Consider the following 18,809-nt stretch of genomic DNA (forward strand, 5'->3'; position numbering starts at 1 on the left):
TTGGTATCAGCGAGGCTTTTCCTCCAGTTAAATTTCTCTCTATTAGGACGATGCGTGTCAACTCTCTTCTGTCACCAGCGTAGAGAACGAGGGCAGAAAAGGAAAGCTGCTGTTGGCAGTCACAGACCTCATCTTTTCCAGCTGGACTGGGCAGCCTTTCCCAAGATGTATTCCTCCTTCTCGGGTGTGGATGCTCACTTTGTTGTCGGATCCCGTACCTGCTGTAAGGTTGCAAGCACTGCCAGTACTGCCGAGAGCTCTCACAGCACCGGGGCCGCAGCAGCTTACGCGGCTCGTTGAGCCTGTACAAGGTCCCTCTGCCAGTGAAACTGCTGCGATCTCAGGCCCTTGGTTTCCCTCCTCTCCCTCTCGGAGCATCTCGGGATGTTCTGAGCTCCTGCGGCCTTTGGCTTCACAAAAAGTCCCAGTGGAGTAAGGTTATTGTACGCTGCAAAACGCAGGCACGAGCCCGTTTGTCCTCCTGTATTCCAAACCACCCCTGGAGCAGATTTCCCGGACGCAGACGCCCTGACAGGGCCGGCCCAGCACGATGTTCGTGGCTTCTCGTTGCTGAGGTAACCGCGGGCTTCGGCGCCTGCTTTTTAGAGCGGCAGCACGTGGCACTGTGCGTGTTTACAGCGCTGTATTTACATACAACAGCAGTAACATCATTATGGGTTGCGAAATGCCCGCAGCTGGCCGCGGTGCCGCCGCCTTCGCCGCGAAGCTCCCGCGCTGCCAGGACTGCACTTCCCGGCAGCCCTCGCGGGCACGCAGACGTGCCTCCCGGCGTGCAGCGAGGCCGCCGGCCCATTGGCTGTGCGGGCCGCGGCCCCGCCCCGCCGCGCGCGCGGGTCTGTGCGGGGCGGGCCCGGCGTGGGTCCGAGCAGGCGGCGGGTCCGGGGCAGTCGGGCCGGGCCTCTACGGTGCCGCAGGGCGATGGGCTGCCGGGCCGCTCCCCTGGCCAGGGGTGCGAGCTGTGAGTACCGGGGCTGCGCGGAGCAGAGCGCTCGGGGAGCGCTGTGGCGGCGGCGGCGGCCGGGGGTGGTGGGGTTCGCTCCGGTTCTAGCGGAGGGGATGGTCTGGGGGGGGCAACGTGGTCAGCGCGGCCCGGAGAGGCTGCGACAGCGGGGATCTGCCTTGGGGCGGGCATGCTCCTTGTTTTGCCTGGTGAGCATACTGTAGTGCTGCAATGATCCCGAAACTTTGTTATCCTGCTAAACCCGAGCTTTGTTAGAGCAGGATCTCTGTTACAGATGTGGAGCTGCCTTGCGGTCTCTTCATACCTGCCAGCAGCGTTTCCAGGGATGAACTGTGGCTTTGAGTAGAATGGCTTAGTTACCTTCCTCGTAGCATACAGCTAAAAAGATGTGTCCAAGTAAAATCATGTATGAATGTGGTGATAAGTATCTAGTAGCCTAAAAGAAGTAGGACTTAGAGTGTGAAACCAGCCTTAGTTGTACGATGAAACATGAGGTACCATGTGATCATTCATCATTGCAAGCAGGGTAGTTCACATGCAAACTTAAATTATATTAAGAGCTGTTCAGGGGTGCTTATGAACTTTAGTTCATAAAAGTTTATGAAACATGGGATAGTGCTGGCACTGATGATTCAAGTTTATACCTCAGTATAAATAGTAGTATCCTCATTGATAATGATTTGATCAAAATGTCCTCACACAAGTAAAAATGTTCCTTTTCACCTTCCCTCCTTGCTGAAGTCCAGGTTTAGTGAACAAATGGGTTCTGAGGCATGACCTGAGAGAGAAGAGGATTGAGGTTTCCTGGACTTTGTTTTCAACATGAGTTCCTGGGTCTGCATTTCCTATGTGTTTGCTGGTTATTGCTGTTCTTTTGTTATTTGCTACTTTTTTAGTTAAGCCTCAATTACTACATTAAGCTAATTGACTGTTTTGCTGAACTCATAGATCCTAGCCTTAAAAAAAGACCATTTAAGCCTTCCAAAAATTTGGTTAATAGCTTTGCTGAAGTTTGAAAGTATATCTTCACTAGCACTGCAATATTTGGGATTACTACTGATGGCTCTAAGGGCCAATATGATGTGACTCTGTAACTTCTTACCTTGGAAAATAGATTCCTATCCTGAAGTCTCTTTCATTAAAGGCAACTGTATTAGCTTTTTTTTTAAGTCCTTGCTTGACTTCAGCTGAACTGGCAATTCAAGGCAGCTACATTTGTACCACTGTGTATCTTCCACTAATGTCTGATTTTTGAATGTAAAGGTATTAAATACATGCTCTATTCTGGCATTTTCAATTTGGAACAAGTCCTTGGTTTTAGCTGAACTGTATTTGTCTGTTACTTGAGTCACTTTGGTTGCCGTGACCAATCTTTGGGTACCTTCTAGTCCATATGTCCAAAAATACCACGTGTTTGTAGAGATGCCCAGTAAAGGCATCTTACTGTATGCAGGACTGTAAATCCAGTGAAAAGAATGACAACAATCATGATCCAACAAATATGTACCCAAGTTGTGTACAGAAGTACTACGACTTGTAGATAACTTCATCTAGGTAAAATGGAGGTATTTTTCCATCATTTTTCTTTCCACTTTATCTTGTAAAGACAAAATTCATTACATATCAAGAATCAAATTTAAATTTGTTTAGAATCACATTTAAATTGTTAAAGCTCTTCTTAACGTCTGGTCATTGTCTTCTGTGAACTCTGCCACCAGATGGTGTCATAAGATGTGAGGTGTTGTCTGACTCGAACTCATTCTAGCAAAGTAAGAGGATACTGTGCATTGCAAGTAACTTCTTCATTTTTATAAAAGTGTTTTTCATATTTGTAGTGTAAGGTTTTGGGTTTTTTTCATCAAGTCCTAGACGATTTTACATTTTGGTCCTAAGATGATGGAGCTGCTATTGTTCAACCCTGGGACAAACTGCATTACAGAGATGGAATAATTTAGACAGATCCCTTTCTATTACTGGGCAATTAATGACTGCTGTCTTAATGTTTGGGATCCTTAACTTGAATTTTCTTGGCATGAAAGCTCCTCATACTGAAGAGTGACCTGACTACCTTGGTTCAAGTGCCTCAAATCACCCTCCAGTGGTTTTTCATACTCTGTGATGACAGTATAAATACAGGAAGCCCAATTACAGATTGAATACTCTCCTTACTTGTTCTTTTGTGTCTATATAGATCTTTCTTAGGGAGCCTGAGTTATTTTGACAAGGCCAAGTACCTGCTTCTGTGAAACTGCAATAAATGGGATACATAGAGTAGTCTACTTCGATGTGGCTTCTGAGTCCCTGTTCTTAACTTCTAATCGGTGAAAGAGACATTTCCTTCCTTAGGAAGGAAAAAAAAGAATACAAATAAATGTTACACAAATAAGTGTCAAATTAAGTGTCTGATATTTCTGTAATTCTTAAGGAGGTCTGTATGTTGAAGACTCTTTATAAAGTGACTCAAGGTTACCAGAATAAGCTGGTAATGTGAATTCTCCTGTAAGTCACAGAAATATTTAAATCGGTTGGGTTATTTTTCCTAAATCTTGTGGATCACTATGTTGCTTTTTAGTAAGACTTTGTCTCAGTAATTTTCAATTATGTTTGAGGCTGTAGCAGTAGTAGGGGTAGGAAAATTCCCCACTCCAAAAGGTGGTTGTAGGGGTCTTAGATGGAGTACTATGTCCAGCTTTTAAGAATTCTTTTGAAGTGCTTTGGGCAATCAGGAGAGAGGAACAACAATTTTAATAGACTCAAGAAATGTGATGTTTGCGGAAAACATCTGAAGAAAACGAGTTTACATATACCTTAAAACAAACTGGGAGTATAGGGGAAAACAGAAGCTTTCCAGGTATATGCACTTTAGTGTTCTAAGTAACAGCATACAGCAGTAATGCTGAACAGCACTCAATTCCGATTAGGACAGAGTATATTCCTGAATATTCTGATGAGTAAAAAGCTGTTGTAATAGCAAGAAAGCATTTACTTTCACTAGGGAGAAATGATCTCGATTTACAACAAGGAAAACTTAGTTCAGATATTAAGAAATTATTAGCATTGCTATGTATAGAAAGATTGCAATTTGACTGTGTCTTAAAGTGTATATGTACTTCTGGTCTGTGTCCTGTTCTTCGATTTACATTAAATAAAAATAGAAGTCAATGAAAACTCTGTGTTCATGCCAGGTGTTCCTGTGCCTGCGCTGATCTGTTTAAGGTATTTCTCTACAGTGTCCTTATCTCCAGCATACTTTCCTTGTGCATTGTGAAAAAAACCAGCCATACTCGTGGGATGGTGTTCAAACAGTTTCTGCTAGATGTTTTCCAGGCCAGTTAGTGGAGTAAATTTTATTGCTTTTAACAGGAACCTAAAGAACTTCGACCTATGAGCTAAGTCTTCTCTTCTGGCTCAGTGTCAACACAGTTGAGCACTTGTCTTCCCAGTTATAACATTTGATGTGCTACTTCAGTGCTGAGGGGTCTAGTGTACCCTCAGTATGACATGTGGGTGAAATTAAGTCTTGGAAAACAGGGAGAAATTTACCTTAAAAGTTTGGCTTCTGCTACAATATTTTAACTACCAGTGTGTAATTTAGTTTTCTCCTTTGCCACATTTAAAAAAAAAACAAACCTGTGATTACAGAGTAGTTTGTACACTGTGTGATAGCATGCTGGAGAAGAATAATGCTGTTAGTCATGACTTGACTATAGTCCTTAAGTTTCTGTCTGTTGATTGGGTTAGGTTGAACAGATCAGCATCTTGGAAGGAAGGTTAAAGCACCTCCCACATGTGCCCAGAAGTAGGGTTAAAGTAATTAGTGAAATTAGTAATAGTAACATAGTAAATTCAGATACCTCAGGGGCGAGAAATCTGGGAAGAAAAGATAGTCAGTGAATGTTGCTGCTTTATTCTATGTGAATTCTACTTGAGGTGATGAAATTTGAGCATAGGCCTCTGTATTATTGGTACTACTATTCTACAACTCAACTGTTAGGTGTACAACTGGTTGCTGCAGGAGAGAAGTCACTAAGGCAATAGGAATGACACCTCTTTGAGGTGCTGAGGAATATGATGCTGCAGAACATTCTGCACGGTGAATTTGTAGACTCTTGTTCTTCTCAAGTGTTGCGTTTCCACTGCTGTCTGTAGGGACATGCAGCATTTAGGCAGGCCTTTAGACAGGCCAGCACTGCTGATCTCTTTGAAGCCTCTTGAGAATTTCTAGGCAGCTGGAATGCCAGGCTGCCTGCCCCACTCCATGGCACTTGTGGCTTTATATAGTCAGACTGTTCAGCCACTAATCTGTAGTGGATTTAATCTTGACGTACATTTTTAATGTATGTTATCCGGTAAGGTTGAATAACTGTGGACAAATGGATGCTGTAGCAGGAAGTGGTCTAATGCCTTATTTTCTTTGTAGACTATTTTTACTTGTGAGAATTGTTCTCCAAAATCTCTGTAGCAGACTTGCTTAATTTAATTAAAACTGTGTGGCGTTTCCAAAGCTCTGTGCAAGGGCAGGCTTTGGGCAAGTTGCATTTATATGATGTTGTAAAATGCATCTCTTCCCTTGAAAACAAACAAATAAAAAATCACTCACTGAACAATTACATTTCCTCAAAATAGAAAGTTGTTGTAACATCTCATTTGTTTTCAATGCTCTACATTTTGCTGTTGACATGTGTTTCTCTCTTAGGTTGTGGTGGGGGTCTTTTTTGGCAAAACCTTATCTTTGCTTGCATTTTTCTCATTTTTTTAGAGTAGCTCGTATTTCTGCTCGAGTTGCTTAAAAGTAGTTTCCTATGCTGTACAGCAAGTTGGTGATTTCAAAAGCATGAAGTGTTAAATCTGATAAAAGCTGGAAGGTTGTTTATATTTAAAGTTTGTGATTTGTTGGTGCTGCTAAGAATTCAAGTGTCTGCATTATCTAGAGAAAGCTTTGTTTCTCAAGTTTCTTGGTATGAAAGTTTTGCGATTGGACAGCAGTATATGAGGAGATGAAATGCTATCAGTGACTGCAGAGCTTAAAAGCTGTCTGGTTCTTGTTGATTTTGCATAGTGACTGAGGAAATACCATGGATTTATTATGTGATTGGAAGTTCTTTTACAGTGAAATTGAAGTACTTTAATTAAAGTGAGCCATGGGTTTCATAGAGGGATTTGGGAGAAAGCTAAGGATGATGTGAGGTGGTTTATACCTATGTAAGACAGTAAATCAAGAGGTCATCTGGAAATAGGATGTTTGTCTATGTTCTCCCAGTCCCTGTAGCATCTACTGAACCTCTGCTTCTGAGTCCATGCCTCTGAGGACTCTCTCTTTAGAGATGAAAGTTCCCTTTTCATAGTGACATCCAATAGCATTTGAATTCCATTAGTATTTTTAGTACTCTTGCATAAGTAATGCCCAGTTGATTGGGCGGTTAGCCGAAAACTCTTCCTGTAATCGTGTATAGTTACTATATATTTTAATTAGCCAAAACAGGTGTAACGTTAGCTCTGCTGGTGGAAGCTATTAAATGTTACATGCTAACTGGCCTGCTTTTTCTGATTTAAGTCCCAGGCTGCTTTCGCTCCTGTGCAGAATGAATTCTGTAAATCAAGATCCTGAGCACATGTAGGGCATTATTCCACTAAACTACAAAGTAGTGCTAGTGAAGGATGTTGGGGGAGTAGAGAGTATTTTAATACAAAAGGAAGTGTCTGAAATTGGTGCAAGGATTAGCAGCTTTGCTTTTCATGAGTACATCCTTATTAATTGCATTAAAACAGCTTTCCTATGTTGGATAGGCATCTAAACCTTTGTCACTTCTGTGTGATCAGTAATAATTCCCTTAGATCTGTCGCAGCTGTGCAGATCTGTGCGTAAACAGTATGTTGATGATGTGCTGCTATACTTGCCTAATAACTTAATGGAAAATCATGAGGCCTCAATATCTCATTTTCTCTTACTTATTAGCTTTAACTTTCCTTAACTGCTGTCTCAGCTGACACATGTTTAAGACCAAGTTATGCTCTTTATATGTGCTTTTAAAATAATTTGTTCCAAAACAAGGTACTTCCGTATCCTGACTTACCATGAAGGCAGGTGCTTTTGCATGCTTATCACTGATACCAAATGAATTTATACTAATGTTCTATATGGTCTAGGCTGATGCAAACTTCTGAATAATCTTATACATTTTTGGGGGTGATTTGTAAAAATAAGTGGCTGTTACTAATGATTCAAATACATCAGGTGCCAATGTGATGAAGCTAAAAGGTGCATATTTAAACACTATCATGTATTTCACTGAGGTCAAGAATGGTGGTTAGGGAACATGAGATGATTGAACCTCCTGTTGTGTTTTAAGTGTGTTTGTTTTGGTATGATGATGTGGATTTTTTTTAGGGAGGAAACACTATGTTGTCTAAAGGTGCAAGGGCTATTGCACCTCTCAGATCCTTCCCCTTTAAGCTGGACAGATGCTGGTGCAAACCTTAACTGTAAATGGCCATGCACATCTGGAGGTAAAAAGTTACTTTTCAAAGAATTACAATTTGGACTTAGAAGGGTGTGGTTTTGCTTGCTGATTTTTGTTTGTTTACAGTCGGATGGTACCACTGAATGTCAGAGCTGCTTTAACTCTAGGTAATCTGGATTTGGTAAAAATTCAGTTCTTGCCCTTTGCTCACAGCTTCTAGTGATCTGGAGGTTTTGATGCCCTTGATACAGAAGGTCAGTGTTAAATGAGAACTAACTTTGTTGGGTCAACTGTGGAGAAGAGTTATTGACGAAGGCTCTTACAGTTTAAATTTGATAGTATTAGCTAAGTTAGCTCTGAAGTTGCCTACTATGAGATAGCAAAACTTAAGAGGACTTGTATTTTTGTGTAGTAAGAAAAAGGTACATTTGTTTCCAGTTTAGGGTGAGGAACTGCCTCTGCCATGTCAATAAAAATTGACAGTAATGCTCAATCATTCTGCATTTTAGTATATTTTAAGAGAAAGAAAAGGGAAAAGATGATACCCTGTTACTTAAACAGGCATGCCTGGCTTCGTATTATAACTCAGACAGTCATGTACCTTTCTAATTTAATTACTCTCCTGATGAGTTAAACATTATGATAAAATACATACAACATTTAATTTGACCTGCTGCTGCTTTCGTTTGCATATATGCAAGTCTTAAGTAGATCAGTGTTAAAATGTTTAATATTCTGGTGCAAAGTTTTGAATAATCTTGTACTCTTGGGAAAATTAATAGGTTTTATTAATGATTCAAACACATATGGTACCCAAGCAGAGCATGGTGTTAGAGAATGTATCTTAAAATGCTGTCTAAATCAGTATTTCAGTACATGATAATGCATAGTTCTTACAGAGGCTAATGAGAAAAATACGAAATTAAATCATGTTAGGTTTTATGAATAAATGGATTGATAAGCCTTGAAGGCTGGTGGTGTTTGATATCATGAATGGCCTTAGTTTCATTTTCCTTACATATCTTCCTTGAGCCCTCCTCTGTACCAAAATAAAGATCTGAGTTTGCCCTGCTTGGTTTCCCCAATTCCTCTCTCCTTGTCATCATCCTAGTTGAAGAGTGCTTTGTTAATCTGATTTGAGTAGCTGAGAGGATTCCTACGGATCTCTACTTGTAGAATGAGAGCTATGTCTTGGAGGACAAGGAACAAAATGAAAGAAATGGAAAGCTACTTTTTGTTATAGATGTTTTAGATGACTATTCAAAACTACCTTATCTTTGTCGAAGAATATTGACTATGCGTGAGAGGCATGTATTTTCTTTAACTCAGCACAGGTGTTTTCATGAATAGTAACTTTTTTTACTTTCCTTAATAAAATGGATTAATGAAAAAGTCATCCTGAATGTTTGTTATTTTTGTATTATTTTTATTTGCAGGTATGGGATAAGATCTTTCCAGAGTAATAAGCATGGTTCGGCAACGAAAATGTGTATTATGTCACATTGTGTACAACTCAAAAAAGGTAAATAATCAATGGTTTACGTGTATCGGTAAATACTAATATGAAACGTGTGTGAGAAATGCTTCTGTTGTAAAATTGTGTGAAGTGCAGTTTCCGTCTACTAAATATATATTGCTCTAGGTCTATCGCGAAGAATATTTTTGCATGTGCTTTGGAGTATCTTTCTTGAAATAAGCTGTACAATATGCTTGATTCTGAATGCTAGAAATGATGAGGTCTTTGAGTTTCTTATATTATTTTATAAAGATACTAAAGTGAAAACCACAGTCATTTTGCTGTAAATTGTGATGTGTTAAGAATACTGTAATACACAGTTTATTTTAATTCCCTTTGAGAAGTCTTATGTTTCCATATGAAAGGACAAAGTGGAATTGTATAGCACAACATGTATTTTCATTAATGGATCAGTTTGGTGTGCATCTTCTGTGTACTGCATACTATGCAAAGTCTGTGTTGAAACTGGGTGTCTCTTAGCGGACCTTCATGTATTGCTTAGCCACATGGCATGTGGAGATGTTACAAATACCAGTGTGATAATTCACACAAGTCTTCAAGTTTGAAGATGTTCCTTTCCCTTTGAACATGGAATTTCAAGGGCTAAGGAGGACAGTGATTAGTATCTGTTCTTGGAAGATTTCCAAACACTTTGACTCAAACACCAAAAGAAAGTTAAGTGTTCTGAACTACTTGTTTTTGCTGAATGATGAATGTTCTTGCTCTTCCAGCAGCTCCCTTTCAGGAATTAATTATAGCAGCACTGCAATTCATGGATCAAGGTTGCTGTAAACAACAAATTGAAATCTCAGTTTCTGAAGTGCATCTAGCAGAGCAAAATAGTATGTGATGATGAAATTGCAGCTATATTATTACACAAATACAGAGAAATTGCTCCGATTGCCCAGGAAAACTGTTTTAAGTGTCGTGATTCTGAAGAGTGGTATCAATAAGACTTTTAATTAAAATTACTATCAACAGTAATTTGTAAAAAATTAATCTAATAAGCTTTACTACATGCACTGTTATTCATCTTTCTTCTGGAATTCTACTTTCCATATGTTAAATGTTAAGGATTCCTGTGCGTCCTTCCTCAGCAAGGGTGACGTATAACTTCCTGAAAGCACACCTACTGGTGCTTTCACAGTCACAGAAACAGGAATGGCAACTGCTACAGCCCTGTAGGAGTAGAGTACACCTTTGTGCAAAGCGGGAGAGTTCTCAAAAGTGAGCTTTTCACGTACAATATTACCGTTTTGTTTTGACCAATTTTATTTTTTTTCCCATGTTGAAGGAGATGGAAGAACACATGAGAAGCATGCTTCACCACAGAGAACTTGAAAACTTGAAGGGAAGGTATGAGAACAATCTTGCATCCTTCCTCTCTGTGCATTTAGTATGTCACTCCCTGGAAGAGCTCATGACGTATTTCCCATACAAGCAGAATTGCACAATTTATTTTTATGTATCACTTGATAGGATGCCTTGTCATAAAGCTGGCAATGAACATGTTCTCTTAATGCCAGGAACTCAGGAGGCAAACAGAAAAGCTCATCTACATTTCTTGGACTGCAGTGAAATAAAATTACTTTATTCTAGGGAGTTTCATGCTTGGTTTCTTGAAAGCACTAGAATTCTGCCTTTGGCAGAATCATCAACACTGATGTTTTCCTTTTTAAAATGTTTTGGGATTTTTTAAGTTTTCGATGATGTAGAAACGGATGTTAATCTTTTAAAACACTGTGAGAAGACTGATATCTGCTTGAGTGACTGCCTTGTCGCTTGCTGTCCTGGTCCAGTTGTGTGGTTAAGGGATTTTACCATGGTGGATGGTGTTTTCTTTCTGGTTTCCTTGATTTTATTTCCAACTTTTGGAAAGTAGAAAGAAGGAGTTAAAGGATATTCAAATATCATCCTAATAATATGGAATCAAGTTGCAACCAGAGTATACTTAAAGGCATTTTCAGGTATGTGGATTTTGACATAGCCAGAGAATTAAATACTATCAAATACCTAAGTATTTTGTCATCAAATACCTAAGTATTTAATCATCTTGCAGCACAAATTTTATATGGAAATGGCAAATCTCTTTTAAATGTCTTTTAAAGGACTAAGAAGTAATCCTCTTTTCAATTCTTAGAGGTTTGGAAGATTCATCGTGTCATGACATGTGTCTTATACCCTGGGAAGGTAGACTCCTTCTGTTCACCAGAGATAAGATGCCAAATAAGTGAAATTTTCAGCTGATCTCAAAATAATTGTTAGAAGAACAGAAATGCTCTACAAGTTAGCTAACCAGAAGCCAAAAAGCTTCTAGTGCAGAGAGCATTCTGGTTTCAGAGCAACCCCACCCCAGCTGTTCATTAACAGAAGAAATCCTTTTCATGCTCAACAGAACAGATCTCAATTGGCATGATGCACTTGATCCCAGCCACATCTGCAGAACATGTCTAGCTCCCAAGACCCCATTGTGTGGGGCACTGCAGAGAAGGAAACAAAATTATCTGGGTTTTTTTTGGTTTTGTTGTATATTCTTTTCACCTAAGTAGCTGTATGAGGAACATTGATTCTACAATCTGAAGTACACATCTAGTAAATAAAGCTCTTGGCTGCTTTTATATTGAGAATACTTCTGTCATGTTTGCCTCAAACTTCTTTTGGCTGCCTTGTTGAACAGCTAAGGTTATGTGGTGTTCCCGTATGGTAGGGGAATGTGTAGACATGATCAGTGTGTGTCATGGAGTGTGCTAATTCTGACTGGTATTAATGGGGATAAGGAAAGAAAAGAGCTGAAGGAAATCTAAATTTCCTTAAGTGAACTCCTAGCCAATTCATTTTCAATTAAAGCAGTTGTTCATATAGAAAAAAAATAATGTTTTTTCTTTGGGCTCATGTAGATTAGCAGCAATCAGAGAAGTCTAGTCACTAGCCACCTGAGTCTTCAGACTGTCAGTTGGTACAAGAACTACAGCTTTGTAATTAGTAACTCTCAAGTTAGAAGTGATAGAAACAAGTTCTTTGTCCTCAGGCCAGCTGCTAAATCACTGGCTTTGTCCAAAGTAAATACAACTTTGCATTTATTTAGTTAGTCTATAAATGAGGATGATAAAAATTTTATGGAAGAATTGAACCATTGACCTTATGAAGGATGTGGATTATTCTCTAAAACCTAATTAGTACCACTGGGGTATGTTTCTTGTTGAAGTGTCCCGTGTGAAATTATGTAAAAAGAATATAGTTTTCAGCTTTGTGTGCTGACATAAGTTAAAAATAAGACTTACTAGCTATGCATAGCTGTGCTATTTATGAGTGTGGAGAGGGTTCTTCCAACAGCATTAGTAAATTTAGTGATTTGGTTATCTCTGTTGGATTAATGAGATAGCCCAAAGTACAATATATAGTATTTGGGCTTTGAATATTTATTAGTGAGTGTGAAGTATGCAAAATGAAGTACACCCAACTCTGGAAAGTACAGACTGAATTTGGAAGCTACTGACCTTGTAAAAAAAATTTATCCAAATGTTTAATCTGAAATTAGTTAGGCTGCAATATACAAAATAATTAAATATAAAAATTCTAATTTTTAATACTTAGTCTGTTTAAAATTAAATCCTTTCTAGCTGTGTGTGAATGACTGCATTGGTTAAATATCTCAGCTACATTAGTAGGAAAACTACTGATATCCTTGATAAATAAAACATAGCTGCTGACACTTCATTAACCACTCTGATAAGGATGTTGCCTTAATATCTTGAGTGAAGGTGCATCTTTTCATCTTTTTCTCATTTTATTTTTAACTGTTACCTAGAAAAAATGAGGATTCAAAAAGATGTTTGTCTTTTTCTTTATGGATCCTACTTTCTTGACCTCAGTCATGAACTGTGTGTTGGTATTAAACTTCCATTCTAAGAATTTGGTCTCAAGTGTGTCATGGGGACATGCAGATCTGCTTTTATTAGCTGGCAGAATTGAAAAAAGTATTGTGGATGCACTCAGTGAGTCCTAACTTGGTCCTGCTGAGTTATTTGCAGTGGACTATGCTCTGGTTAATTTTTTTCTGATTTTTTTTTTTTTTACCTGGTGAACATATTTTCCTTGTTTAGGTTTCTTATTAACAACGTATTTCCTTAACACTGGAGTATTGAAAGCATTTGTCCGAAGAACAAATATGGTATTTTTAGAAATATGAATTTCTTAAAAAGAAAAAAGGTAAAAAAATCTTGTAACCTTAATCCAGTATTCACTGAAATATGAGTAAAGCCATTTGTCTGACACAGCTGTCAACTTTCTCCAGCTGAAATAATTTCTGTATTTTTTAAGATAAGTCCTCTAAAGTAGAAAGTAGACTTCATGCACACTTGAACCAAATAAAGTACAGTGAACTGAAGACACCCTCCTATCACTCAGTGTGCTGTGGAGTCTTTGGATTCCAGGCAGCAGTCTCAGCTGTCCCAGTTTAGGTTATGTTGTATCAGGATTGGCTGTATCCATGTACTGCCTCCTCCCTTTTCTAAATTTCACTGGGGGAAGGCTCAGGGCAAGGATTAAATGTAGAAGCTGTCACCAGGCTACCCCAGTGCAGCTGGCACCATGGAAGGGCTTCAGAGCTCCTGCTAGCTCTGTAAGCCTTCCACTCTGCCTCCTCGCTCACTATGTTTCCTCTGAAAAGATTTTGAGTACAACAATTCAAGAAGAATTCCTCCTACCAGTTAACGCAGCTTTATTACCAAGTCTCTTACCTCTTGATTGTTGGAAAAAAAATCTTTTAAAAATTGACCATCAAAAAACTAAACCTTGAAAGAAAAAGCTAGAGAATTCAAGTAACTTAAATACACTGAACAAAACCTAGTTGCCGTGAACTCAAGGACATTCAGAGGAAACAAAGTAAGACCAGAGGTGCCTGCCATGCCTGTTGGCAGAGTTGAAAGTCCACCCTCTGCCTCTCTTCCTAGGGAAAGCAACCATGAATGCCGGGTGTGCAGGGTGACATTGGTGGGTTTGTCATCATATGCCAAGCACATCTCCAGCCAGTTGCACAAAGACAATGTTAATGCCCATGACAGAAAAGAGGAAGAGAAAGAAGAGGCAGAAGAAGAATACCTTGACAAAGAACTCATTCAACTAATCAAGCAAAAGAAGGAGCGGTGAGTTTTCCTTTCTCCTCTTAGGTACAGAATTGCTTTTAACACAGTGAAGATACACTCTAAGACTTAGTTGTTCATGAAATGTAAACTGCCTGTAGCCAGTGTACTTGTTGTGAGAACAATCCAAGAGACCTGTGTGGATATCAGAGTTTAAATGTGTAAATGTGATTCTACTGAATGTTCTTGTTCTGTTGAGCTACTACTAGTAAAGAAGTACCAGTGTTTTCCATTATGGGTAAAAAGAGTCCTCAGTGTTGTATCTTGTGTTTTGAGAGCCCTAATGTTTTTATTTTAATATTTTACATCCTTTTGACTGAAAGGTTTAATAAATGTGACAGTAATGCTAATATTGTTTAGGGTGGAGGATGTCTGTAGGAACCTGGCCTTTTAGAAACTGTGGCTGAACATGTTTTGTTATAAAACATTAATCTGTCTATTTTAAAAATTAAATGGATTGTTCTGTCAATGTCACAGTGAGTTCCCATAATCCTTGCATGAAATTTCTTACCTGTTTTACCTTGCTGCTTACCATGAGTTAAACATAGTCTATTGGCTCACTATGAAATAGAAGGCTGCAGAGACTAATAAGTGTTGCCTTTTATTTTCCACGTGGCTCTGCACATGTGCATTGCTTGTATGATGTTCCAATTGGAAATATATTATTTGAGTAGGTTTATGGCATGGCAATGGTATTAAAGGGGCATATGATTTTTGAAAGAACCTCTTGCTTGCTGTGGCTAGAAATTTGAGTTAGTGTTGAAATCTGTTGAGATTATTTGGTTTTGACACCACTCTGTCATTCTAGTGTGTCTCTGTACTGCACAATGGTAATGTTTTCATATTGGTCAATGTAGATAGCAAAAATGTCACTTTTCCTGGTTTTGTGGTAAAGGAGCAATGCTGTCAGTACAGTGTTCTGAGGCAACTAAAATCTTAGAAAATCTGTCTGCTGGGTGCTCTTTGGAGAAGGGGGAAAAAGAGAAAGTACAGGGATTAAGTTACTAATTCAGCAAAATTGTTTCCATTAGATCATAATCTAGTTGAGTCAGCTCTTAAAATTTACTGTGTCATTTAAACATCGTTTTTTGTCTTAGAGCTCAGATTATTTTACACAGTAGACCAATTCCCATTAGAGAGTAATTATTTAGTAATCTTTTAGCAGAACCAGAATGTATTGAAAACTTAAAGGGTGATGCAATATGAATTTTGAATTTACTCAAATCAATAGCTTTTGGGCAGTGATGTGAAAGTTTTCTTTCTTGTCCAGGGATCTAGAATGGAAGTATTCCTGTAATGTCAGAATGAAACATTTCTGTAATCAGTTTCTGAAAAAAACTTTTGATTAAAAACTCCTCATTTGGTAGAATAAATACTCTGAACATTTAGACTGCTGACGCTGGGAATAGCTGTCGCTATGAAGGTAGCATTTGTCTTTAAATGCACATGTGATAGTTTACCATGTGTTCATGGTATGTTGCCAAGCACAAGTACTATCCAAGTGGCAGGAGATAGTGCTGCTGCAAGGCTCATACAGACTCATTGCTCATACAGACTGTTGGTTAAAACAGGACAAAATATTTTTATATCTCAGGAGCAACTTTTGTGGATGTTTTATATTTGTGCTTTAACTTAAACTTTATACACTGTGCCATCAGTTGTTCTCTCCAATAGGTAGAATAACTGATTTTCCAGCCTAGCTTTTTTTTGTTCAGTTCATCTAGTTACACCATCTAACACAAGCATAATAGTCTTCAGAAAAAATAATTATCTCACTGCTAATGAATTTTTCATCTATCAAGATTGTTCAACTTGCAAAGATTATACAACATGATGAAGCTTTTTTTTATTATTTTCTTATTAGTACAATAACTAGTAAATAGAAAGGACTATTATCTTTCAAGGTAAAGAGAAGTATTTAAGAATTAGTCTATTGAACTGTCCCTGTGCTAAATCAGTTGGTCTTGTAAGAGCGATTTTGAAATTACCATATTTAAGTAAAGGTGCAACATTAGTGTGGAAAGTCAAACACCACAGAGGCCTGAACAGCAAAGCAGCTCAATAAGTCATCTCTCTTTTTATAATTAATAATAAAAAAATATCTTCTTCCCACTGCAAATAAAATGCATAAGGCTTGTGGCCTGCTGAATTTCAGTAGAATAGCATCAGAGTTTAGATTTTTCTCAATTGTTTTGCAGGCAAGCTGAACCAAGCTGTGCAAACCAAGAATTAGAATGTGATGACAGGAGATCACAGAGAAGGAGAGAAGAAAGAGCTACTTACAAAGAAAGAGAAGCTTATGATCAGTCGTCATGGCATCATCATAATGCATCGCAAAGGGACTGGAAGTGGGAAAAGGATGATTATATTAGTCCTAGACAAGGCAAATTTTCACACTCTCAGAGGAACCTCAATATAAACAGACATTCAGGTGGCCCAAGGGGGCGCTCTGGATGGCACCAGAATGTTTCAGGAAGCTCTTCAAATTGGCATAACTATGGGAATTCTGGAAGTGTTCGGCATCCAAGTGGGCGAGGAGGAGGAACATCAAATTGGCATCACGGTGCCAGAGAAAGAAGTTCTACTTGGCACTCAGAGGAAACAGGTCATTTTTCTAGCTGGAATTCCAAGAGTTATGGAGGAAACTGGAAACCGAGTCCTCATGGTGCAAATGGCTGGAATTTTGGAAGCTCAGGAGAGTCCTATTTGTCAGAGCCAATTAAATACAATAAGGAAAGGTATCCATGGCAGCGGCCAGAAAAAGAGGATGTTCTACCATACAGGAATCGAAGAAATAGGAGTGACTTGCTCGATTTTACTAGCGATAAGCTTCCTTCTGAGGGGGCATTGGATTTTGGTACGTCAAAGCAACCAGAAAGCAAAACTTCGAGAGCCAGTGGAAAAAGCGTCAGTCCTTCCAGAGATAAAACATATCGCTGGACTCCCTACCCATCACAGAAAGCTACAGAGCAGCAACCATGGTCTGAAGATAATGTTTCTAAAACTCCGGATAAAATGGATTCTGTACTTATGGCTTCTACTGATTCATCGATGAAAGGAAAAACTTGTGAAGTCAGTGTTAGCCTTTCAAAACTTAAAAACCAGGAAGAATCTTCCTCTTCTAATGTAACCTCAGATCACCTTGATTCTTGCCAGGTAATGAAAGACTGTTCCGGTGGTGAAAAGCCTAACAAAGATGATAGTGGAAGTAATAAGATGCCATCACTGAAATCCCCTCTTCTGAATATCACAGATACGAAGTTATCCTTGACAAAGCAAGACACAAACAGTCTCTTAAAAAATGTCAAGCTTCTTTTATCCTCAACTGGTAGTGAAGAGCAGAATCATTTGAATGCAGTGAACTTGGAAACAAACGGTTTCTCCTCTTATTCATCAAAGCTGCATGGTGCTTGTGCTGGTAACTTATATGACAACAAAGATGTACTTGGTAGCAATCTTGGAGAGCCTGTTAATAACTTAAGTGAAGCAGAACAAAATCCTGAAGATGTTCAGTCCAACCATTCCTTGCAAAATGCTCCCTTAAGCTCTTGCAAGGATACAAGTGACCAGAATAGGGAAGAAACTGGGAAAGCATTGCCAAAGAAGGAGTTCAGACTAGATTCATTAGAAGATGTGAATGGTGATGATTTAATGGGAAGTGAGAAGTCAGAAGCAAGTGTTGACAAGTTGGGTTCTTCTGTTAGGTCTTGTTTACCCTGTGACACTCCTGAAGGTAGACTTGCCACCTGTGAAAAGAAAGATGATGAAAAGCTAGCTGCTTCAAGTATTACTTCTGCTGAACTAAAAAATTTTACATTTCGGATGGAATCCACAGTTTCTCCATCAAGCAGTCAGGATGGTTTGCATGTGGATTTGAAAACCTCGCAGGATGGAGAAGGGAATGAAGAGTGTGTCAAGTCACATGATCAATTTGAAATGGAAGGTTTTGAAAATCCTTCAGATAACGAGCTTCAAAAAGGAGGAAGCCAGTCAGGAGGCCTTCTTCCTGATTTAAGCAAACTTGGCCTCCCTGCTTCTCTGCAAAGAGATCTGACACGGCATATTAGTCTGAAGAGCAAAGTTGGGACACATCTCCCAGAGCCCAATCTCAATAACGCACGGCGCATTCGGAATGTGAGTGGCCATCGGAGAAGTGAGGCAGAGAAGGAGTCGGGGCTTAAACCCACCCTCAGGCAGATTCTTAGTGCTTCCCGGCGAAATGTAAACTGGGATCAGGTCATCCAGCAGGTAACCAAGAAGAAACAGGAACTTGGCAAAGGTTTACCAAGGTTGGTAGCTTTCCTCTACCATTCCTCTCTGACCGTGTTGAGGGGGGAGGGTTATTTTTCTCCATATCTGAAATGAACTCCAAAATCTTAAAACTAAGACTTCATAATGAAGCTTGCTATACCACGATCTTTTGCATGTACGAATAATATAGTGTTTTCATCATTGCTGCTGTGAATGTCTATCCATAGGTAAGTAATAGTAATCTGATTAATACATTCTGATCAGTTCATAATGGTTACTTTAGTATCTGAATATGGATGGTAACAGTATGTCTGTTTTTCCAGTTCTGGTAATTGGAAGAATGTAAAAATACCATCAGGATGGGAACAATGCTGCTTATTTCCTTTTTTATTCAGGACTACAAGAAATGCTTGCATTGCTGCAGGCAGTATAAATGCTCCCTTTTCATTTGTTAATCT

General features: G+C 39.0%; 1 protein-coding gene across 3 annotated transcripts in view; it reads left to right on the forward strand.

Annotated features, from left to right (window-relative positions):
- The first annotated feature begins 865 nt into the window (after positions 1-865).
- ZNF106 (zinc finger protein 106) overlaps positions 866-18,809 on the forward strand; it is a 41,266-nt gene continuing 23,322 nt past the window's right edge. For all 3 annotated transcript variants that reach the window (XM_027641797.1, XM_027641798.1, XM_027641800.1), the window contains exons 1-5: positions 866-979; positions 8,880-8,965; positions 10,254-10,315; positions 13,912-14,103; positions 16,299-18,389. In XM_027641797.1, the coding sequence (XP_027497598.1) occupies positions 8,912-8,965; positions 10,254-10,315; positions 13,912-14,103; positions 16,299-18,389 (2,399 nt within the window). In that variant the 5' untranslated portion in view covers positions 866-979; positions 8,880-8,911. The remainder of the gene's footprint in view (positions 980-8,879; positions 8,966-10,253; positions 10,316-13,911; positions 14,104-16,298; positions 18,390-18,809) is intronic.

This window comes from Corapipo altera, unplaced genomic scaffold, assembly GCF_003945725.1.
Source record: "Corapipo altera isolate COAL_440 unplaced genomic scaffold, ASM394572v1 23b, whole genome shotgun sequence".
Lineage (NCBI taxonomy): Eukaryota > Metazoa > Chordata > Aves > Passeriformes > Pipridae > Corapipo > Corapipo altera.